Below are 25470 nucleotides of genomic sequence, written 5' to 3' on the forward strand. Positions count from 1 at the left end.
AGAGCATCCAAATCAGGGTTAGAGGCAAGCAGGCCAGCTGCCACCTTTCTGCCCAGCTCCGGAGGCTTTGTAGCTATGTTTTCAGGCCCCTTGGTCCACTGAAGTATGACACCCTAAAGGAGAAGTCAGCCCCAGAAAATATTCGACTCTGTCTCTTTAATTAAATCCTGAAGGCAGGATCTATGCTTCAGAGCGCTGAGCACACGGAGGACACGAATGAACCTCTGTGTCTGTGCCCTGTGCTGACGCAGATCCCGGGGCAGAATGAAGCCACTGCAGGTGACCCACAGGCCTCTCCCCCTAAAGAACAGACACCTGACCCCAAGTCCTAAGGGCCTGAAATCAGTGGTGTGTGTGTGTCCAGACTTCTCAACATCAGAAGACCTGGATATTTTCTCGACTGTCAGAGTTTGGCTTCAAGAACAAAGCAAACTCCGGTTGTATAAACTGTTCTTCAGCATGGGGAGCAGCCTTCTCTGTGCACAAGACAGGCAAAGGACATTTTTATTTGTTTTGGTTTTTTTTTTCGTTCTTTCCTTTATGACTGGCACGATTCAGGGTAACTGAGGACGACTTGAATTTCTTAGTCTTCGTGACTCCACCTTTCAAGGGCTGGGATCACAGGTGTATGGCGCCACACCCCATTATAGTCAGGACTTCCAGTATTTGAGGCAAGCGCTCTACCAGCTGAATTACTTCCTCAGCTTCTGTTTTGTTTCAATTCTTGGTGCCCAGGTCATGCATGGCACACACACACACACACACACACACACACACACACACACACACACACACCTGTCTCTTGGGTGGAGGGACATCTGTTTCCTTCCCCTACAAGTATTTAAAGCAGAACTGGAATTGAGACTCAAGGTATACAGAGTATATTCTCTGAAGTATTAAGTACAGTTTTAGCTTTTATTTTAGTTCTGTTAGGTGTGTCTCTAAACTTCGATATCACTAGTAAGTTCTCGTATTCTGTTTGCTAGTTTGGGACCTTGTGGCTAATCACTTCATGGAAGTGCATTTTGCATGTAAATTCACCCATTTCAACTTTAAGGGTGCAGCTGGCACTATTAGCATCATTTGCCTCCCTTGAAAAACAGGAAAGAACATATTTCATTTCAACATAATCAATGGTCTACCTGTGTGGGGAACAAAAAAAAAGCCTTGATTTCTAGAATTCCTTTACTTCCAGACACTGGCCTGTTTGAGCTGTTTTGCTCTACTAAGGAATAAGCAAATAAACGAGATGGCTGGTGATTTAACCTCCATCCTGCAAAACTGAATATCTAAACGCCAGCAGAAGCCACTCTTGGCCCCCAGCACCCCGGTGACAAGCTCTTCATAGGAGATAACCAGAGGAATCCTGGCAAGGACCTGTTGCCTCTGGCCGGATTCTGAATATAAATGAAACTCAGTCTTTGAACCTTTAATCCACTTTGGTGATGTATGATCTGTACCAAGCCAGAATAATCCAGTTTTTTCGAAGCTCCATTTTAAAAAAATTTTATTTTTGTCATGGATAGATAAAAGATGTCTAGATTTAATGCCTTAATTTTTTAATTATTTTAACGAGCTTCTTCAGCTATTAGATGTTTCTTTTTGTTGTTGTTTTGCTTTTTTGTGGTGCCATGGATGAAACCAGGAACCTTGTGTGTTTTATATAAAGAGATAATTCAGTGGAAGTGTACACCCACAGGAAGGGGCGAGGACTAATCTTGGTTCTCTAGTTCCCATTTTTCTTCAGGCTCTTGAATATGTCATTACTGTGAATTAGACCCAGAACTGCAGCAAGTCCATTCCTGGCCCTCCCAGAACACATAGGAACACTGGCTGTATAGTCTCTAAACGAGACTTGGGCCCCAACAAGCCACTCAGCTCCGTCAGAGTGCCAGTCCAAAAGCACTTATTTTCCTCTTTAGTCCTTTAGTGAGCCCCAAAGGTGAGGAGACACAAAGCCCTCTTTGTTCCAGAGGTGTAGGAACAGGGCAGGCCCAAGCAGGAGGGGAGGCAACAAAAGCTGGGCTCTGTGGGACCAGCTAGGTCCCTTCCTAGGTGGGCGTGAGTCAGGCACTGGGAGGCTCAGCACGCTGGCCACCCAGCCACAGCTTCCCACACCCAGCACCCCAGCAAGGACCACAGGACTGTCAGAACCCTCAGGGCAGGAGGTGGTGTTGTGTGGGCCTTGTGTCCAGTTTGTAAAATCTTATCTGAAAAGGGATTATAACCCAGCCACAGACACTCCTACCGAGAGCATGGACAGGGGAGCAGGCAGAGCACACTTCAGGTCTACCAGGACTTATAGGTACGGGAAGGGGGGGGGGGGGAGAATGGTGGGGAGTCCTGTGGGTCTTTTAGGATTCAAAGACAGGTCCAAGGAAAAGCTCCAGATGAGTCTCGGAGGAGCTTTTAATGGACAATAAGGCAGAGCCGGCTATCAAGGGAAGGTGATGCAGGAAGGACAGCCGTTGGCATGGCAACTTCTGCTGACATAGCCGAAAGTGTCTGCAGGGGTTAAGACAGATGTAGATTAAGCTTCCTTATGAACCTTGCCTGGAAGTTCAAAAATAGAACTGTCCTCCTCATCGATCCTACTGCTGTGTTCTAAGAGTCCCTGGAATTTGAGCTAACAGCTGCCAGGGATGCCCCGTCCCCTCTCCTTACTGAGTCCATCGGCCCTACTTCCTACCTCAGACAAATTACACAGGTGTTAAGACTGAGACCCGGGAGTTGGCTGATTCCAGTCCAAAGCTCTTGTAGTCGTCATTTCCAGAGAAACATAAAGCAAAATCTGACTCTCCAAAAAAAACAGCTGAGTTCTCCTCAAGGACTGACATTTTCATGAGGATGAATCCATTCAGGAGACCCAAACAGTGCAAAGCCGAGATCATAGGTTATGATCTAACTTTTAGCTTCTGAAACTAGATGGATGGCCCACTGTACAGAGAAACAGAGAGAGGGAGAATTTTTTTTAAAAAATGAGAGTTCACCTGTCCTTAAAAATATTTGCAAAGTGGGGAGCGCGTGCACGGGCACTCCCAGCAGTTGGGATGCTGAGGCAGAAGGAAGGCTGGTGAGTTTGAGGCCTGCCTGAGCTAGATGGGGAGGCCCTGTCTTTCAAAAAGGAAGGGAGGAAGGAAAACAACCTTTGTTGTTTCTCACATGTAAGAGAAAGTCAGAGGTTGTCAGAAAACAAAACAACAACAAAAAAGTCATCTTTTTAGTAAAGGTACAGGTGACAAATGATTTTGGCTTCATGACTTCCCCACAGCTGATCACACACACTACTGTGACACTAGACACACGTAAGAGAACACGCACACACGGTGTGATAGGGCTCCAACCAAACACTAGCTGTGGATAATGGCATGTGGATTCTATTCTCTCTCTCTCTCTCTCATACACACACACACACACACACACACACACACTTTTCCCTAACCATTTCAAACTGTCCAACCATCCTTAGCTCTCAGTCCATACAAACCAAATGGTTGGCGGAACTGGCCCTTGGCTGGCAGTTTGCTGGCCCAGGAAATGCACGATGGATAAATGCCCTGAATTCCCATTACAAGGCAGTCACTTTGTGAACCCCGACTCTGGTCCCCCCAAAACACACTTACTCCAACTTTACGTGTAAGGACCTCAACAATCCAACTGGCTAAAGCTCCAGGGTAGTTGGATTCAATGCAAGCGCTTATTTTGCAAAACAGGTACCTTCCCTGTGGTGACAATCATTAGCTATGCTCACCTACTAAGCAACCACTCTGTGACCTTCCTGGCATTCACAGTGCTCTATTAGGCAATGTGAGGCATTCCTTTCAGAAATACTGTTGGTGACTTTCAAAGCCAAGTGAACTGAGCAGGTGGCAGACATAAGCAGTGGGGGCTGATGGCCTCCCCGCTGGGCATTTCTGCTTTGTTGAGCCTCCCAATTAAACAATCATGGTGACCGGTCAGTCTTGCAAGCTTCACGCACAACGAGGTCTTATGGCCTTTGCCTGTAGGAGCATTTAATTCACATCCTGTTGGTGTTACCCACGCGAGAAAGTGAGGAACCTACTTCTTGCCGTATGCCCAGGTTTACAAAACCCACATTCTTGACCACAGAAACAACTTCCTAATTTTCCTCCAACTTCTCTTTTCATTAAAATGGTACACTTTTTGGTGCACACGTGAGCTGAAGGAAAAAAAGAAAGTTCTATAGCTTCTAGAAACCAGCACAACTCACTATAACTATAAAAGCTGTCGGTCTTTCGCTACTTCACAATAGATAGGCCGTATGGACCGGCCAGCATCCCAGTGAGCCAGAATCTTATTCGATTCTGTGTATGTTCAGTTTTCTGGGCCTAGATAAGAAAACAAATACAAAAAACAGGCTAAGAACGTTATCAAGTCAGGAAGTGTCAACAGAGAGGTGACCCCCCGGAAGAGTGATGGGTTTGTTTTTCTATGGACTATTCTGAAATCTTGAATTCTAAAAGTAGAAGGCGGCTCTTCCGTGGCTGTTTGATGTTGTGTAATCAGTGAACTGTCTGGGATGTTTTGGTGCTAGCGAGTTTCCTCTTAAGTTGTGTTCGTCTTTTCCTCCGCCGGTGATTCCCTTCCACTTACACATTTGGGAAGCTGCCCCACAGGTCCCTCGCATTGGGAGGGGCTGCTTGGCTGCATTCTTTGCTCGTCCACCCATTCATAAACCCGGCTATGGAATGAGGACATTGTGCAAGGCTGGGAGGGTCTGGAAGGAAAGCGTGGAGTGTGCAGAAGCAAAATGCACCCTGTGCACAGCAAGACCATGCAACAGTTTGGGCTGAGGGCCTTACGCTGCCTGGGGAAACACTCTGTCTCTGGAATAACACATGCAGGGGGGAAGGTGGCCCTGGATGATGTTTGTCAGCTGAATAAGAAAACATAGCACTTTATAGAGGTGGGGTGGGTGCAGGTAGGGTGGGGGTCCTGAGTAAAGAGATAGGCTGACAAGATTGGGGTACTAAGACATCCCAGGCCCCCCCCTGGAGGTAGCATTCAGTCTGGCCAGCTCTAGCCAAGCAGCCACCTGGCTGATGTGCTATTTCACTTTCAGAACCAGGCCCATAACGTTTTTGTTGTTGTTGTTGTTTTTATTGAGTTATATATTTTTGTCCAATCCCTTCCCTTCCTCCCCTCTCCCCTTCTACTCTCTACCATGATCCTCCCATACTTCCAATTTACTCAGGAGATCTTGTCTTTTTCTCCTTTCTTTGTAGATTCATGTCTCTTAAGGTCCTCTTTGTTGTCTAGGTTCTCTGAGGTTGTGAACTGTAGGCTGATTTTTCTTTGCTTTATGTCTAAAACCCACTTATGAGTGAGTACATATTGTATTTGTCCTTGGTTTTTAAACCCTTGCTTGATTCCTGGCTCAGATAGTAACCTTTTCATACTCTAGCTGATGCTCCCTGCTCCTTGCCTGGAGCTGAACTTAGTCTTGGCACTGCCCCTTGTCCTCCTCCAGATGCTCTGTGGCACACTCCCAACCCCACCCAGCCCAAGCTACCCAATTAGTATCTAACCATGTTATCTGAATTCTAAAAAAATTTGCACCTTTAAAATGCATACGTGTAGCCATTTAGGATTGACATTAGGATTACATGAAAGAATGCTGTATTTTGGAGACACTTATGAGATTATATAAGCCTGACATATCGTGGTTGAAGGAACCCCAAAGAGAAGGCTTCCTCTCAGACCCCGGATTAGGCACAAACCACACCCAAACACCTGTTTCACAGAGAGATTTTTTATTGAGTGGGGAAGAAAAGTTAGATCGGGTGCTTTCTGACTCAGGCAGAAAAACAGCAGCAAATGACCTTGCATGTGTCATTCAAAAGAGGAGAAAAAGGGGAGGTCTGTGTTAGAAAGGGCTAAGGTGTGGTGGTGAAGGATGAGGGAGAAAGGTAAGGGGTAGGAGTACTTGTCCCTCTGGATAGAGAGGAGACAGGTGTGGAACACGCACTTGGCGGTTTATAAAGGTAAAGGAGGAAACCCTGTGTTAGGATGCGGTGCTTAATTTTATTTAGACGTGTTAATTAGTGAACCAGCAGCCTCAGGAGAAGAAAGTGGCCAAATAAGGGAATAGACCTTGGTGGCTAGCTTGAGGGATGTAATCTAACGTTTTCTTTAGCAAGGTGGAGGAGATGGGGAGAAGGGCAAGGCCTGCCAGAGCCATGCTCCAGTGGACTAGTGTCCCTTCCGTGATACGTCAATGTTACTTAACAATTGCTCATCAAAAACTATATAAAAGACAGAGCAAAAAGTTAAAAATGTCTTCTCCCTAAAGAATAGGTACTGTTGGGCCAGAGAGATGGCCCTGTAGGTAAAAGCAGTTGCCACCAAACCTGACAATCTGAGTTCGATCCCTGAGACCCATGTGGTGGAAGGAAGACCCAATTCCAACAGGCTGTCCTCTAGCCTCCGCATATATCCCATGGCATGCCCATACACACACACACACACGCACACGCATACACACCTCTCTCTCATGCACACGCACACATGCACACACACATACCTCTTTCTCATATACACACACCTCTCATACACATACATGCACACGCACACACATCTCTCTCACACACACATACACCTCTCTCTCTCTCTCACACACACACCTCATATACACCTCTCTCATACACACACACACACACACACACCTCATATACACCTCTCTCATACACACACATCTCTCTCACACATACACATGCATGCACACACATGCACACAAAATTAATGGGTATTTTAAAATGGAAGCATTCTTTCAACTATTTCTCAGTCTTCTGTGTGCTTGAAGGTATTTATAATAAAAAGTTAAAATTATATTGATCTGTTAATTACTAAAAATTGGGAAATAAGTCAGGAAATGGTGCATGCCTTTAATTGCAACATTCAGGAGGCAGAAGCAGGTAGGTCTCTGTGAGTTTGAGGCCAGCCTGGTCTACAGAGCTAGTTCCAGAACAGCTAGGGTTGTTATAAAGAGAAACCCTGTCTCAAAAAAATAAAAATAAAGAAATTGGCAAATAAATACATTAGTCATTTCTACCCAAACAGCATGTCTACCTAAAATGGCATTGTTCAAAAATCTTTCTTGTTTTATAACTATATTTTTCTGTGAACACACACACCACATACACAGACTGAATTGTATTCATCATTTTGCTCTGTCTTTTTGGTAGAATATCCGTTATCTTGGTCTTTGTCAAAGCAAGTGTTGGATCTCATCTTGGGGTGGGATCTTGTTAAACTTAGGATACTGGGGTTAGTCTGGATTCCGGGGGGTCTGAGATAGATCTGATTAGCAGATGATATGGACTCTTTGGATGCTTGTAGAAAAATGGAATTAATTTCATGGTCATCACGTTGTGTTTGTGAGGAGGACGATGAGGTAACTGGGCATGAGTGGCCGTGGTTCAGGAGCCTAGAACTCCTCAGGCAGTTCACAGATTGCTGACCCGGATAAGGGATGTGGGCGGGAGCCAGGCACTCCGTGGAACACTGTAAGTGACTCACACCCCAGAAAGCAGAACTCTACTACTTTTGAATTCTTTTGTTTTGTTTTATCTTTGTGTATCCCTGCCCCCCACGGCGTGAATTTTTTTTAATGTAATAAAAGACGTTGTGAAAACCTTAAGACTCACAAACACCTTCTAATTCCTTCTTTGTGTGCTGAGGGCCGCATATTCCTAAAGCTGCCTAGGTTCTATCACTGCTTCTATTGTCCAGACTCACACCTGTGCCTTTCACGTTTTTGGGGTGACATTTGAGCCTTTGCAGGTGTCAGTTCTATGATGTTCGGGAGTCAGGCCACCTATTTCACCCCTCCTTTTGGAAGGGAGCCCCTCAGGAGCAGGACTATAGGTCGTTCATTTTACCTTTTCCCTGGGAGCCCACCTTTTGTCAAAGAACAGATGCGGGAGTGCTTGTCAACCCGAAGCCAAAACTAGAACTCAAGGCTGTTGACTTCAGCCTGGTGACGTCACACCCTAATAACTCAGTCCCCTTCCATCCAACGCTTGTTACTGGTGAACTAAACCAACACCAGTTGGAACCATGTAGTAGACATGAGCTGGAATAAGGATCTCCCTGTCCATAATTTTTACATCTTTTGAGGTTTAGGGCTCTTTCCCGTACCCACAAGGGTAGGTTGTCACTGGTAAGAGTAGTCCTAAAACAGCTAACCCCGAACCAGCACTTTCTGAACGATACAAGAGTGAGCAGACCAGGTGCCCAATCCACTTGATTTCCCTCGGGCACAGAACCTTCTGAGGGATGCTTGGATTTGGCATCCTTGACCAGTCAGCACAGGTAATTTCAAGTTCCTACCCACAGCAGGCTTTTTCCAGTGCAACCTAAGCGTTTCCTTTCTCACACCCTTTGGGGACTGATGCTCTCACATCAGTGCAGGCTGGCCTGGGGGCTGAACACAAGGACTGCGCAGTTTCTAGCCTAGTCTCCAGTTAGTGGCTAGGTCCTTCAGCCGCTCCCAGTAGCTAACGCCTCTGGGCCTGGGAATCTGTCTCAGGGGCTGCACTGTGAGCTTTTCTTGTGTGACTGCTGTATTCTCTGCCTCTGTTGTCTAGATGACTGGGTCACTATCTGTGTGTTCTCTTATTGGGAGCGGTGAACCCCCAGATCCTGAATTTCTTGTTTTCCCCTGATCTGAGTGCCTACAGCTGCTCTGAGCACGAGACCCTCAGGAGTTCCTGATGGCAGGAGAGTGGTTTCTGGTGCGTTTGGCTGGGGCCTGGCTATCAGTTAAGGAACCCTATATAAGCTGCCCCTGGACACAATAAAGGGGGCATTCTGGCATCCAGGATGACCTGTCTCTCTGTGTGTCTTTGTGTGTTTCAATCTCCAGCCCCTTGCCCGGTTCACAAATGCTATGGCGGCGCATAGAGTGCAGAAGGGCGTTGTGCGCTGCATTCTCTAAGTCATACTGCTCCCAGCTGCACAGAACACATATACTTCTGCCTGGCTGGGTGAGCTGTGGGATCCAGTGTTCTCCATCTACCTCTCTACCCTCTGTTTCTCTTTCTTCCTCTTCCTTTCTTCAATCTCTCTCTCCTTTGATTCTACTTGGAAGTAGGTTCTGATGAGAGAACTCTTGCCCACCCCCCAATCCCCCATCTTTCTCATTCATTCTTTCCCTCATCTTTTGAGATTTGGGTTAACTATGTAACCTAGCCTGGCCTTGAACTCCTAATCCTGCTGTCTCACTCCTTGCCTGCTGGGATTCCTAACCTGCACACCAGGTCCTGCTGCATCTCTGTCCCTTTGGTTCCTGAGTCTCCGAGTCACCGCATCTCTTCTTCCATCCGTCTGTGTGCTTTCATATCCCAGAACATCCAGCTTCAGTCCTCAGATTCCAATAACAGGTTGATCCTGTGGCTTCAGTTGCTAGGTATTTGCGTGCTGTGCCTCTGCTGTCACCCCTGTCTGTTTCCTAGAGCCTGGGACAACTGGCCTCACTATTTAGCTCTGCTAGTAGGGCATGTAAATGGGACATTTAGAGCAATGACATGGAAAGGCCCAGCCATGCTGATTCCATCACCAAAAACTCCCTGCTGGAAAGACCGTGGGGAGACTCAGCCTCCCCCAGACAATGTGCTGCGCCTACCTGAGCTGTTTTTGAACTTCCTCAACCCTGTGTATAGCTTCTGATTGCCTCTCTCTAATTGAGAAGTTTAGTTCAACCCTGTGGGTGTGTGCCTTCATACACTTCTATAAACTTCTTGTCTTGGATATAGCCTGACTGTAATACCAACTGCAGCACTAAGAGCTCTTGAGCTAAACAAGAGACGTTTTCATCCTACACTGACAATCTCTGATGACACAGAGAGAGGCCAAGTGCTTTGCCTTTCCCACAGTTGAAGCGTCCAGCTCTGGTTCTATGTCCAAATGAACACAAATGAAACCAGTGCTCTACCAATCCAACTTAACAACTCAGACCAGATCAACCCAAGGGAAGACAACTTGGACCAGGGAAGCCCAATGAGGTCATTTCATGTTTTGGCACCGCTGTGTTTACAAGGAATGTGAAGCCAACCCGTAGGTTCAACCACAGATCTGTGCCTTGGCTTTAGGGAAGGAGAGTGGTACAACATTGCATGTTGCAATGTTCGGAGAGTGTCGCTGTCATTCAAAAATGAAAGCAGTTTAAAACGGAAGGAAAAAAGGAAGAAACTATTGAGTTCTTGTGCTAGCTATTCAACTCCAGAGCCTTTTCTCTCCTTTCCTACAACCAGGGGTTTCTATTCCTGCTTTAGGTTCAAATGTATGACCTTTTATTACTCTAGACAGAATCCAAGTTCCAGATCACTGCTCTTTCCCAGCAAGGGGGGATTTAATTAAATATATGAGCAATCTGAGCCAGGCAGTGGTGGCGCACGCCTTTAATCCCAGCACTCGGGAGGCAGAGGCAGGAGGATCTCTTGTGAGTTTAAGGCCAGCCTGGTAGTGGAGCCTTACCTAACATATGCAAGATTCTGAGTTTAACCCCCAGTACTGCCAGGAAGGAGGGGGGGAGAGGGAGGAAAAGGGCAATAAATACCCTCAATGAATATGCAAACCAGCAGCTTTTCTTGCATTATTTTGCATAACTCCCAACATGGACCCAGTGCTTCAGCTAGGCATTCTCCTGTCCCTGTGTGTCATACATAAATTGACCCCAATGTCTTTGCTTGTGTACTTTCCTCCTGAGATGTCCTTTCTCTCCCTACCTAACAGATCAAATATCCGTTCTTAAGCCCAGGTCACGATCACCTTCCTTCAGGAAGCTTCTCTGGATCTTTCCTGCCTCCCGCAAGATCCAGTACCACGCAGCACTAAGATGTCGCCATGAGGGGCCTCTGGTTGTGCTAGTCTGAAGACCCTTCTCCTGTAATACTTTGCCTCGCTCTTTTCTCCCGATGTCAAACATCAAACTCAAGCCATTAGGGATCCTGAAGTGAATGAAAGGTCTCAGGATCAAGGGTCTTTCACGTTTATGTTTCTCAAATTCCTAGCGGGGTAACTATCGTTTGGGCTGCAACAGGCCAGGGACCTGGGGGACAGGAATATATATTTCTAGCAAGATGTCGGTGCTGAAGAGGTGACCAGCCCAGATTTTGAGTAGCAAGACTTTGCCTTGATTTCCAGCGGCAACATCATTAGTGGTCTGGTAGTGAATTTAGTGGTTGATATAAATATTTGTTCAAAATAAATATTAAAAATATAGAAATAAATAGAATGTAAAAGGATAACTTTTTTCTTGTAACATTTCATTTTTGAATTGCTTTATTTTGTTTTTTTGGTTGTTGTTGTTTGTGTGTTTGTTTTGAGAGGGTTTTGTTGTGTAGCTCTGGCTGTCCTAGAACTCACAGAGCCCCACCTGGTGTGGGTGTTCTCTTAACATACAGACACAGGTGTGTGTGTGCGCATGAGTATTTGTGTGTGTGCGTGCATGCAATGACACATACCATGTGTTATTTCGAAAGTTTTCAAGTCTGTTCTTCAAAGGACAGAGCATAAATGACACATAAACTTAGACCAGCAAACTAAAACCCTAAAATCCAAAGGACACAGTCCCTTAGTGTCTGCAGCATGCTGGAGCAGCTTCCCCAAAGGGTCTAGCCTGAAAGGCACTGGGATGAAGGCAGTGGGGCTGAAGTGGAAGGGAGCTTACTGGATCCCGCCTGCCTGTGTTCTCTGTGGTTGAATTTATTTCCTGCACCTCACTGAGAGGCAGCTATGAAAACTATTTAGTGGGTGGGTGTTTCCTAATTTGCTGCTGCAGCAGGGAAGAGATAACACCACTGTTTCCTCCAAGGTCAACTGCTAGTTTTGATATTCTTACAAACCCAGGCAAAAAAAAAAAACAAAAACAAAAACGTGCTGTTCAAGTCTGATTGCCTATGCTCTGTTAATGCCACGGACCTTGAGACGCAACTGTGCTCTCGTGTAGGGATAAAAGGTGACTTATAGCACATTGCTTCTAAAACACAGTTACCAGTAGTAATGTCTTGACTTTGTTTCTCTACAGAAAGTAAGACCAAAAGACTTGAAGTAGGAAAATAAGCGTTATTCTAAACTGCATAGCCAATACTACCAGTGGCTAAAAGAATGTCTGGCATATTAGTGGTATATAATTTAGTAAAGTTTGCAGCTTGTTCTTTTTTTTGCAAAAGTTAGGGAACTGGGAAAATGTATACTAGAAGGTAACATCTCAATACATGAAAATAAGGTTTCCTCTCTGGATATTGTGACTTTTGATATCGTCATCTTGACACGTGACAACCTGAAGGTTCTGCTGGCGGGGGACCACGTGGTTCCTAAGCTAAGGCGTTTGGAGCAGCTGGAGCCAATGAAGAAGAGATTCCAGCAAAAGCATGGCCTCCTCTCCCAGCATTACTCGCTCTGTTCCCCATGTGCTTGGGTCTAAGATGGATGGATGCTCTCATTAGCTCATGTCTTCTCTTAGCATTGCCCGCTAGTCACCTGGTTCCTTACTGCACTTCATTCTAAAAGTATCAGTCTTACAAAGGTGCAGGGAGAAATGACAGTGGGGAGCTCCCCCCCCCCCAGCAGGCTCTGTGTGAGCTCCCTCATGCAATTCCAAAGAGCCTGGAGCTCGCTCAGGTGGGCCCCCATGGCAAGACCAGACAGACATAGTGCCTCTCTGTTTGGCACATCAGAACTTAACTTTTAGATAGAATGTAAAATGCAAAACTTAAAAGGTCCTCAGAGGGGATGAGGGCTCTGGGTTACAAAGGAAATAAGAGCCTGTGATAAAAAGGGAAGGTAAAGGTGATGGATGGACAGACAGAGAAGGGATACATCCAGGTGCTTTCACCTTGTGTAATTCCACCTATGAGAGGGTTCTGCTGAAGAAAGGACCACTAGCAACTGCGGGGTCAGGAAACGGGCGAGTGCGAGACATAGGGAGCAACTTCCTTCCACAGTCTCACAGTTACTCTTCACTGCCCAGGCTGACGCTTCGTGCACCGCCACATCACCACGGATGCCCGTGCTGTTAGCAAAAAGATGTTCCTTCAGATGCTTCCCTAACACCGTTTATCTCATCATGCCAGTATTATCTGAAGGACTGGCCGTCTCTGCCTCACCGTCACCAGCACCCTGGGACTAGAGGTCCCTGCAGTTGGCAGCTACCACTCGTACCGCTTGTACCTAGCTTTCTATTATCTGAAGTAAATGGAAATGATACAAATTAGAATAAGGAAAGGGATATCATATTGGAGAATTCGCTAGGTACAGCTGAGTGACTCTCGCCGCTTCGTAACAGTGACTAACCTACTGAGTACTGACTTGTCTCACTGGTGTGAACATGAGCAGTTCTCACTGCTGGCCTGTGATATACAGCTGCTCTTACTCTGATTTTGAATATAACGGAGCTGAGGTTCAGGCAGGTAAAACAAATTGCCTAAAGTCTTGCTTTGAGAGAAAGGCGTTACCTGAATTGGGACTCAGACAACATGGCTCCGGGGTCACTACCCCAGTTATCACACTGCACTGCCACAATGATGTTCTTAAAGACTAAGTGAAGGACCTGTCACTAGGGTAAAGGTCCAAGGTGCAGAGCCATGGCCTAGAGTGTTCTTTATCCTTGTAGAATTAGGGATCTGTGATTGAAGCCAGAATTAAATGCTAGCTGAATTCATGCATGGGCACATGAGACACAGGTCTGTGGTAAACTGTCTCCTGGAGGAAGAAACAGGGAAGCTGAGGCTCAAGGATAAGAAAAGGGCTTTTGTTAACTGTCTTCTTTTCACCACATATATGCATTGCCTTTTCTAAACCACAAAGATCAATTGAAAACACAGGCCCATGAAAAGATCAATTGAAATCTCCTTGGGACTTTCCCAACTCCTCAGATATTCATCAACTTGAAACAGTGTTTGGCAGTGACAGGCCAATGCTCACTATGAACATCAGGGTTCTTTGTGCCCAGCTTCATTTTTCTCGTGACCATGGACTGTAGGGCAGTTTGGTGTCCTTCTCATAAAACTGTCCTGCGCTTGGGAAAGAGTGACAGAGGACAGAAGAGAGAGAAACTGGTCAATGCTCTTGCAGCTGTTTTGTTTTTATTTCTTTTTCTTTTTCCATTGTCATGCTTGTGTGTATGTACACATGCTTGCATGTGTGTGGACACGTGTATGTTACGGAGGAGTGATGTGAAGGTGAAGGGTTTGTTGATGTTGGGACTCCTCCATAGCTCTTCCACCTTACCCACTGAAGCGACGTCTCTCAATCAAACTCAGAGCTTGTGGGTAGGACTAGTCTTGGGAGCAAACTTGCTCTGGAGATCCGTTTTCTCTGTCTTCCCAGGGTGTAATGACAGGCACACTGGTCCATCTCCCCGGCCTCTGCTATGGCTGCTTTAGCTTGGGCTCTTTAAACACTATTAGTCTACTGGGCCGCCTCACAAACTGGGTGGTTTGGCGAAGAATAATCCTCTCCCTCACAGCTTTGAGGGCTAGAAGTTCAAAACCGAGGCATCTCTGAGGTCAGCTCCTTCAGAAGGTTGTAAGGAAGACCCAGTTTGGGGTCTCCCACTCTCTGGCTGCCATCTTGGTCATACAGCATTCTCCTACATGGAAATCTCTCCTCAGCTTTCCTGTTTTACAGGATTCCAACCACGCTAGAATCCATACATGAGCCCATCAGACTCGCCTCCTTTTCACTTCTCTCCAAATAAGGTCGCATTCTTAGGAACTGGAGGTTCGGATGATGTGGAACTGTCAGAACATAATGGGCCTATATCACGCAGCTATGGACCTCTTCTTTCCCTCACACTCATCCAGGGCTTCCTTGTCCTTGTGCTGGGATTGACAGGTTTGCCTCTGACACCCTTAAGATGGAAAATATTGCTAGTTAGTCTTTGAGAGGAAACTCCAGAGAAGGATCACCCGTGGCTCATCCCGAAGGAAAGTGCTCTTCTGTTTTTTTTTTTGTAGGTGGTATCATGGCAACCTCACACGCCATGCAGCTGAGGCACTTCTCCTCTCCAATGGACGTGATGGTAGCTACCTACTAAGGGACAGCAATGAGCAGACCGGACTCTATTCTCTCTCCGTGAGGTAGGTGCTTTAGGACTTGGTAGATTTTGGTCCCATTGTCGATTGTTCGCTTTACAACACTCAGACTGCCAGACAGTAAACTCCCTGATTCCTGCTGAGTCACCAGATTAAAGGATTTCAAACTCGGAATAGTAAGACTGTGAAGAAATCTTCTCAAAGCTGGAGAGATGGATCGATGGCTGAGAGCATTGGGCTCTTGGAAATGATCCAAGCTCAGTTCCTGGCATCCATGCCAGGCAGTTCACAATAGCCTGTAACTCAAGCTTCAAGAAGATCTCATAGATCTACATGGGCACTTGCACTTACAGGAACACACACACACACACACACACACACACACAGAGGTACATACACATCTTTCTTGTTCCATTCACTAGCAGGAAAAATGTGTCAAAACCAAAAGAGACTTTGGAAATTATTTAATCTTAACCTGTCACTGGACACATGAAGACCTGAAACCCAAAGCGGTGGGTTGTCTGGCTTTATTCAATCAGCAATGAAAACAACATTGTCATCTGAGTTCCTGGACTCAGCTCTTTTTTGCTATTCCTTTCTTACCTGAGGAAGCCAAAATGATTTGTAACCCTGAGTTTTCATAGTCACAGACTGAAGTAGACAATGTACAACTTTACATTTTTTCAAAGTTTCCCCACGTGGTGAGTTAATCTAGCTCCTCTGAGTTGCACCTGGCTTGTAGCCCTCAGCCCCTCCCTGGCACCCTGGGGTCTAGTGGTAAGCAGTGAGTTTTCTTGGGTTCTTGTCATTTCAACTGGACATGTAAAGGTTCTACAGGTTTTCCACTAATGACGGCCATTGTACGACTGTGGCAGCACCTCCACAAATCCAGGAGCACTTGGAAGTCATGCGGTCCCTTCTCAGTGCATTCCCGCAAGGCAGTGTGGTCCTCTGTGGTCCCCCTGCGTCCCCCCTTCCTGTGGGACCCTGGCTGTACCCCTGCTGCTGTTTGCATCTCCTTTCCATCTAGTGAAGCAATTGGTTTATTTGGTGTGAAGTTTTGTTTTTAATCCCCTCATCTCTCTCTCTCCGTCTCCCTCTTTTCCTCCCTTCTCTCTGATTGGGAGCAAACTGAAAACTGGATAAGAAAATAAGAAAGTATTTCTCAGACTGGGGGAGACAGCTTAGTTGGTAAAGTGCATTCTTTGAAAGCACAAGAATCTGAATTTGGGTCCCAAGACCGAAAAGAAAGGAATGGGGGGAGGGAATCACGAAATCAGCAATGGTAATATATATTATCAATCCTCTTGCTGTGGAAACAGATACTGCTTACTGGATAGCCAGCCTAGTCTACTTCGTGAGTTCAAGGCCAGAGGTGACTGGTGTCTGGGACAAAAACCAAGGCTGGCCTCTGACCTCCACAGTCACATACAAGTACACATGTATGCAGGTGAACATTCATGCATGCACACACACACAAACAAATCCAAAAATTATTTCCCTAAACATGACAAATTACCAGAAAATGTAACAGCTTCCAACAACACAAACTGATCATACCACTCTCTCTGCATGTGTTCAAGTCCAGGCCAAGCATGGGTGGGTTCTCTATTTAAATTCTACCAGCCTGAAATAAGGCTGCCAGCTGCAGCTGGGGCTCCTCTCTGGAACTCAGCCTCTCACTGTTAACTTCCTCCTTGCCTTTTATGCTTTGCTTTCATTTCCCTGCTGTGGTGTGGCTGGGGCCCTGTTCTCCCAGCTGCCTTTCAAGGACCAGCATGGACCGACAGATGCCACCTTAGGTTATGCTATGTGGCCTGCGTGATGTTCTCAGCATGGATGTGTGCTGCCTTCCTGGCAGCCCGAGCTCATCTCTCTGATGTCCACTTCTGGGGACAGAGAAGGTTCTCTTTCACGGAGCTCGTGTGAAGAGGTCAGGCCCACACAGGGAATCTTCCTATTTTAAGATGAACCAATTTAAAGACTTAACGATCCATGAAATCTCTTCACCACTCCATCTAGATTAGTTTTTACCTGGATAATTGGAACAGGGATATACACTCCATGGGATTAGGCTTGGGGCATCTATGAATGCTCCCTGCCAAGCCTTCCATTCCCTAGCAGTGAGTCTACATGCCTCTTTGAAGAGGGGAGGGAGAGATAGATAGAAAGTGAGGGAGAATCCAGGCAACAAAAGGGGAGGTATATCTACTAATATTTTGATGTTACCCTAGCAAGTTTTATTTATACATTCTCTAAGTATCAGGACTAGGGGCTAAGGTAATAGCTCATTCAGTAGTAGTTAAGTCTATGCAAGAAAAAATAAGAATAGCTTGAGTTTGACTCCCAGCACCCACATAAAAACTGAGCATGTTAGTATGTAATCCCAGAACTAGGGAGGAGGACACAGAATTATCCCTGGGGCTCACTGGCCATAGCCAGCCTTGCTGAGCCCATGAATTCCAGGTTCAGTGAGAAACCTTGTCTCAAAAATTCCAGGTAGAAGACTCTTGAGAAATGACCCCTGAGGTTAACCCCGGGCTTCCACAAACATGCACACATGTGCTTTTGCACACGCGAGAACACATGTACATCATCACAAAGAGAAAATAAAGAGTGGGGATGCAAAAACTACCAGTCCAAGATGGAATCCTGTTTTAGTGGGGAAAAGTTCTTGCTTTCTCTTCTTGACAGTGAAGGTGAGCATACGACAGGGAGACCGCTTGTTAGGGTGCTGTAGCGCACAGTTCTCCCAAATATCTCAAATAAACATATAGATTGGATAATAAACATGTAATTATTGAATAACAGATATAAGTAATGTTTTATATGTGTGGCTCATCTAATCATAAGCTGTTTATAAATAGATTGCATGCATTTCATCTTCCTAAAAAATTAAAATATAAGCCGTTGGTTTTCATTACAAATACTTGGTAACACTTAGCGGGGAAAAGCTACCAGCAGAGGTGACAGACTCCATAGGCCAGTTGTTGAAAGGTATGATTATTTTTTATTCATCTGTTTGTTCATTCCCTTGATGATAGATATTTGAAAGCATGCATTCTGTACCAGCCATCTTAATTCAGAGACCGTGCTGGCAAGTGTACAGACTCACAGCACCCATAAACCCCAAATCTTGTTACAGAAGAGAATGCAGGAATAACATCAAAGAAGGAGGCTAAGTGTTTGGGTGATGGAGAAGTCAAACGGCACTCAATGTGAGCCAGAATTACCGTGTGATTCTCAGTGAGAAGTCAAAATTTACTGGAAAACTCAATGGGTAGTGAGGGTTTCTACCAGCAGAGACCAAGGGGAAGGTGAAAGGGACATTGGATGTAAGGAGCAGAGGTGTAAATAACTTCTAGAAGAGCAGTAGGTCCAGATAGACAGGGTCCTGAAGCTGACCACTGACAGAGCATCCACTGACAGCCCCTTAGAACCTAAATTCAGAAGGAGGGCTTACTTTCCACCTGTCGAGTCTTTGTCTGGGGGTTTGAGCAAACCTTACAGTAGATTCTGATGCATTCCGAAGTTGGGGTGTGGATGATACAGTGAGGGTGGGGCTAGGAAGATAAAACGGGGACCAATAAAGTGGGGGGGAGAAAGTTTATGAATACTTTTTATTTCAAAAATGACAGCCTTAGAAATGTGACATTTTTTCAGTAGACAGTCTCAGAGGCAAGGGAGGAGAAGACGAGGGACGTATAACTCACTGACAGAAGTGGACTTCTGACTGACTCCCAGACAAGGGAGTGCCAAGGACAAATACGTCATTCTGTCACCTCTGTCTTCCTGAATTTATGCTTTATGGACATTAGTGTTCAAGAGCCCTTGTGGTCAGTCCAAGAGGAGATGGAGGACCATCTCTTCCCTTCCGGGGGAGTGAAAAGCTAAAAGTATTCTCTGCCAGAAGAAATGAAGGACAGCCTTAAAACTCTTAGTATTCGGATGGCTTTATGTTCCGCGTTCTCAAAAGCTGGTGGTGATGCTCACTGCCTTCAAAAAGACTCCTCATTTTTTAAATAACATTAAGCACTTTTGTTTTCTTTCAGAGGCAAAGACTCTGTCAAACACTTTCACGTCGAATACACTGGGTACTCGTTTAAATTTGGCTTTAATGAATATTCAACTTTAAAGGATTTTGTCAAGCATTTTGCAAACCAGCCTTTGATCGGAAGCGAGACAGGTAAGCCATCTTTGTCCGGTTGATGTTGCTATAAACAAATACCTGGGGTGTGCGATTTCTTAAGAAGGGCATTATAATGCCCTTCTCTGCGTGAGAATTTGCTCGGAACCCAGTGACTCCTACTGGGGCTAAGAACATTGCATAATAAGAGACGGGCTGTGTACATCAAAGACCAAGCCTGCACCACAGCCCAAGGTTGCCTGGAACTTTTGATCCTTCTGCTTCAGCCTTACAAGTGCTAGAATTATACACACATCCTACCACACCATACTCAAGTCAGCATCGATAACAAACCCATCCTTGGTACAGTCCATTAGCCCATTAATCCATTAACAGTATAATAGATTGATATTTCATGGTTGGGACTAAGCCCAAATCACCTCTGAAAGTTTGATCTGGTCCTCCTGTTTAAATATGATGAAAATTAAACCTAGCATTAGTTTTAAAGGAAACAAATTGTCTTCAAGGCATAGTATAAACTGTAGACTTTACCTCTGAAATACTGTTCCAGGAAGAAGAAGAAGAACTGAAGTAGATTTCAACAAATTTCACACTTGTTACTCTTGAATCTTATGCCTGTGATAGGAAATTGCCATGTTTAGAAACAAATTTCATGTTGTTGTGTCATGTGGAACATGAAAAAATATGTATATGAAGGAGGCTAGAGGGATGGCTCAGCAGTTAAGAGCGCTCGCTGTTCTTGTGGAGGACCTGGGTTGATTTCAGGAACCCACACCAGACAGCTCACTACTGTTGGTAGCTTCAGTTCCAGGGGTCCAACCCTCTTTTAGCCTTGTGGACATGTGCGTGCATGGGGTCCTTATACAAACAAACACATGCACACACATACACATAAACAAAAATAAGTATCATTTTTAAATGTAAATATTAGGATTTCAGCACCCTCTTTAGGTGAAAACAAGGTACATTCTACAAAAGTATACATCTTCTCAAAATGCATTAATAGATTGTTCGTGGGACATTAAAAGCTCACACAAGCAGGAAGATCTTCATGAGTTTGAGGTCAGTTGGTTCACATAGTTTCAGGACAGTTAGGGCCACATAGACTTTATCCTAAGGATTTCCTTAGGATGTTCTATTTTATAATACATACAGTAAAGAAAGCACAAGCCAAGAAGGATTTTTCTCCTTATCAGTTTAGGCATGGACACTGATGGGAAACTGGGTCTGTGTGAAGCATGAAGCTGATATGTAGAGAAACATTTTTTTGGATGTAGGTGAGACCCAGAGAGCTTAATTTGAAGCACTTCCAAAGATAAATGTCACATGCAATGCCCACAGCGATAGAGTGCTCAATACTGAAAACATTGATTAGAAAGCATTTCTTATGCACAATAAAGGTCCATATCTGCTACAAAGTTTTAGGACTGGACTTTCATATGACTTGGAAGGATTCGAAATTTCCCATTTCAGTATTTAGACAAACTGGAAAGTTAAATATATATATATATATATATATATATATATATATATATATATATATAACCATTTTGTCAGCCAGCATTCCATTGGTGTAACAATATTAATCCCTGAGCTAAATGGGCATGCAAGTAGAAAAGGTTTATTTTGTCCGATGGCATCAAAGATTTTAGTCCATGATACCTTACCCCATTGCCACCACAATGGGAACGCACAGAATTGAGAGCCGCTTGCTCATGACCAGAAAGCAAGTGACTGAGTCCCATCTTCATATCCCCTTCAAGGGCACACCACCAAGGACCTAACTTTTTCATGCTGGTTCCACCTTCTCAGAAGGCCAAGCTAGGGGCCACGCCTTTAGCACACAGGCCTTTGAAGGACATTTTCTATCCACACTCAAGCACACATATTGGTGCTTGAATTATGTAACATGTTTATCTATAAAGAAAGTAAGTAAAAGGTCACCTCTGAATTTATGGTTTAGAATTCCAGCTCTATTTACTCTAAATGATGATTAAAAAATAATCTCAGTTTATCAACAGTGAGAAACCTGCCAGAGCCTGTAGCCTGAAAAACTGAGTAACACAGCTGATTGCCATAAATTTGCACTTATCAGTTTTCTCAGAAAACTCCCGTCTCAGAAAACTTCATCAGTGTGAAGGAAAGAGCTGTGCTGTCATTGGTTTCTGCTTTTGCCATGTGTGTGGCTGTGACCGACCCCAGGGTGAATCAGTGTCTAGCACAGATGAAAGACACAGAAAAGAAACCACAAAACAGTCTCTTCTCTTTAAACTGAAAACACCAGGTTTACTGGAGAACATCCTGAACTCAAACCTTCAGCTTTAAATCTGTCCTTTTCCTGGTGGGACTCCTCTGGGCCTGCCCTGACAATTCCCTCCAGCTTTAACCAGCAGTGCTCTCCTAAACAAACGCACTGGGGATGGATACTCCTTTCCACTGCTACCTTGGCCCAAGCAAGCATTTCAGTTTCCCTGACCCCTGCCCTGCAGCTTTATTTCCTGCTTATGTTGAAGCGGCTGGGTTGTATTCAAGTCTTGGTTTCTAGCCGTGGAGCAGGGTGACTTCATTTCGACCACCTCTCCTTTTGTCCCTCTGATATTTGCCGTCAGTGTAGCTGGGCTAGTATTGGATGTTTATGAGGACTGCTGTAGCTGCAAAACCATTCTCATTATCTGCCCAGCTCCTCTTCTGCCCCAGCAGAGTCAGTTTTGCTGTTTAAACTTCTCTCGTAGACACTATCTAAATCTCTTTTATGGTTCTCTGTGCTCATTACTGGACCTTCTCAAAATTAGAGAAAGGTGCGCATCCTGCCTCCAGGCAGATTTCAAAGGCAGACTGAGACCGAAGTGCAGGTAGGGTCACCTTCACCCTGCCTTTGGAGCAATAGACAGCCTCCCTGTCAATACATTATCCTGACTAAAGAAGTCTCACGGCCAAGTGTAGTGAGAGGCGAAGGCAAGAGGATCACAGGTTCAAGGTGAGCCTGGGATACACAGCTGGGCGGAGGGTAGCCTGGACTGCATAACAAGACCCTGGCTTTAAAGGGGACTGGAGTGCAGCTGGCGATTAATGTGAAGGGTTTAGAATTAGAGTTTAGGGAAGTGGTTTCTTCAAAGTTAAATTTTCCGTGCGTTATTGCTATGGCTCCCGTTTTCCTTATCCTGTCCCTTGGCTGTCCCCCTCTCCTCTCCATTATCTGATAAACAATTTGCTCTTTGGAGCTTGATTCAGCCAATGGACATGAGCACTGAGTTAGAATACATTCACTCTTCTTGCTTATCTGTCCCCACCAGATGAAGGCCAAGCCACCAAGGCTTGTCCAAGGGATAAAACTCATGACACTTGAGCATTCTAATCTGTCCTCTGTGGGAGTAATAGGCTTCCGGAGAACAAGATCGTGTGTTGATGTCATGATGACTGTTAAGCCTAGGAGGACTCCAGAAGTCACGGAGTCACCACTGTGGCCATGAGGGATGACGCATGGCAAGCAGAAAGCCACCTTCTAAAAATAGCCGCTTTCTTCTGGTTCACTTACTCATTGGCTCCTGGTGGGCACAGATGGTGGTACACACCTGTAATCCCAAGTTCAAAATCCACCTGAGCTGCGTGGCAAGGCCTACTCTCAAAAAATAAAACAAAAGAACTTGTGATATTAGCTCTGAGTGATCAGGAGACTCCAGGCTAAATTTCTCGTGGTTTGAAGACGAGCACAGAAAAACTCCTTTTTCACACACTGAACAAAGGTCTTCCTGAATGCTTTTCTCTCAGTCTTCCAAAATCAGATCTAAAATTCAATATTTTAGGTCACTCCTGTTATTTAGTCCAAGACCCAGCTTTGCCCTGCAGTGTGTTTATAAATAGAGAGACTTTGGGCCTGACTTGGTAGAACAGGACTGTAATTTTACCTAATCAGGAGACTGAGGCAGGAGCATCACAAGTTCAAGGCCAGACTGAGAAACTTAGCAAGATGCTATCTCAAATTTAAAAAATAATACTAAAGAAGAAAAAGAGAGGGGGGGCTTGGGGGTATGCGTCTATGCTTCAGAGGTCCAGTGCTTGCCTGACATGCACAAGGGGGACATTGCCCTAGCGGGAGGTGACACTGGTGGGAATTGCTACCGCCTCTGAGGGCAGCAGGAGATGCGAATAAAATGGCACAGACCTCGCGTTTGTGCCCCACAGGGGTAGGTGACAGCTTCAGGAGCCTGACACCAGAATGCGTGGTTGGAGGTCACAAGCAAGCCTTTGTCTTAAAGACAGGGGAAGATGTTGGTCCAAAGGGACACACTTCCAGTGCCTATTCTCTCCTTTATCCCTAGTTTCTATTCCTTAAACACTCAGGATGTGTGCTTTTTAATCTGGAGAACTCAGGCTCCCCAAATCATGCCTAAGCTATCCTGCCAGCCGTGTGCACTCTAGAATTCCCCCTTCCATGATCTCCATTAGAGCTTGTATTCATTCCAAGTTCTCTGCGCTAACATCCAGGAACACGCTAAGGATGTGTCTAATCCCCAAAACCTTAGCGTTTCCTATGTCCACAATAGCACTATGTGATAGACTCACTTTTCCTCCAGCATATTTGATAATTGTACACTTTTTATCATTCACTTGTTCAAACTATCTTCTTCTGCATATTAGCATAAACTTGTGGAGAGGGGCTTGTTGTGAGTGTTGCTTCCTAACGTATCCTAGAACTCGAAAGAACAATGCTAATCATTTTCTTAGCATGCCACAGGTGTAGGGGTGGGGTGAGGGTGAGGGAGCGAGGGATTCTCACAGCGCTCAAACACTCCTGACAATTCTAGCCAGCAAAACTGACACAAAACACAATACAGGCTTATGCTTCTGTGTTCCGTATCTACCTGGTGGTGATTAAATTCAGGATCTGCCTTTTGCTTGTCAGGGATGATATCGAAAAAGTATATTCCTTTTAAACAGCACTCAGTAAACTTGGGTATTTGAGAAATGGGTTTAGTATAGTTAATTCTCACTGAGTCTAGTTAGCTAAGTTTCATGCATACAGTCATAAAAATGTAGATAAATGTAGATAAAAATTTTATTTTATTTATGCTGAAGTATCCAAGTATTAGCAAAACAAAAAAAAAGGCCTTTTCTCATATTGAAATAGCTTCCAGTGAAAACTGTCGTGTGCATTGGTTTGTTCTTAAGAACTCTAGGCAGCTTTCGTTACCTAATCCATACAGGAGAACACGCTCAGGGCTCCAAGCCAGGCCTTCTGTTTCTGACTTCCCCAGCTGGTGCAGCGTTGGAGACCCTGTTCGGTTCTTCCCCAAATGTCAAATTTCCACTTCTGTCTTTGGCTTTGATGTGGGGCTGCCCAGGCTTCTGGTAAAAGTCACGGCTCCTATTATTCATCTGTGGCCCCAGCTGGTTTCCCCAGGTGGTGGTGCTTTAAACTTAATGAGTTTAAGAGTTGTATATGCTGTGTCTGGAAGGAACTTAATGGACAGCTTGGAATTTCTGCCAAACCACAGCCAAGCATCACTTCCTCCGTTCATGAGGGGCAGTCGCTAATGTTCTGCAGTTAGCGAGTGAGGTGTGTTTGCCAATGAAAAAGACAGGGGTTGGGGGGTGTGAGGCTCTACTCTGGAGAACTTAGCAGGTTCCAGATATTCGGCTCAGGGGTTTTCACACATATCAGATTATTTAATCTTCCCAGCTGCCCACAGTGACCCCATTTTCAGATGAGGAAATAAAAACCAGAGGTTTTACATTACTTACCCGAGGCTGTGCATCTAAGCCTAACCCTCCTAGCTGACGCTGGAATTCGAGCTAAGCATCTTAAGGCCCCGGTACTTTCCGGGTTTGCTAAGTGATGGAGGCCTATTGTTCTAAAGAAGGTGGATCGCTTTCAACTTCCGCCTTCCACCTTCCGTGTCACGGCTGTTTGCACTGCATTGGTGAAACGCCATTCGAGAGATGTTTAAGTATTTTTTATTGCATCTAGTTATTTATTATTTATTTTCAATGCACACATGGAAGTCAAGGAAGAACTTTCTGGAGTCTGTTTTCTCTCCCTCCACCACACGGGCCCAGTGTGAAGCTCACTCAGGTCATCAGGTTTGGCAGCAAGCTCCTTCACCCGCTGAACAATCTCACTGCCCATCTTCTTCAAGATTGCACTAGAGAGAAAAATCTGAAAGCACACACACACACAAAAGCTACCTAGAAGGCATCCTAAAATAGTAGACCTGACTGTACATCTTTTGAGAAAGGACATCAAGCTGCCTGAGTAACTAAGTA

At 45.2% G+C, this 25470-nt stretch overlaps 1 protein-coding gene across 1 annotated transcript in view; it reads left to right on the forward strand.

The window, feature by feature from the left end:
- Window positions 1–25470, forward strand: part of Dapp1 (dual adaptor of phosphotyrosine and 3-phosphoinositides 1) — a 49805-nt gene that overhangs the window by 1574 nt on the left and 22761 nt on the right. The window contains exons 2-3 of the mRNA XM_075981266.1: window positions 14982–15104; window positions 19112–19245. Coding sequence (XP_075837381.1) covers window positions 14982–15104; window positions 19112–19245 — 257 coding nt within the window. The remainder of the gene's footprint in view (window positions 1–14981; window positions 15105–19111; window positions 19246–25470) is intronic.

This window comes from Microtus pennsylvanicus, chromosome 7, assembly GCF_037038515.1.
Source record: "Microtus pennsylvanicus isolate mMicPen1 chromosome 7, mMicPen1.hap1, whole genome shotgun sequence".
NCBI lineage: Eukaryota > Metazoa > Chordata > Mammalia > Rodentia > Cricetidae > Microtus > Microtus pennsylvanicus.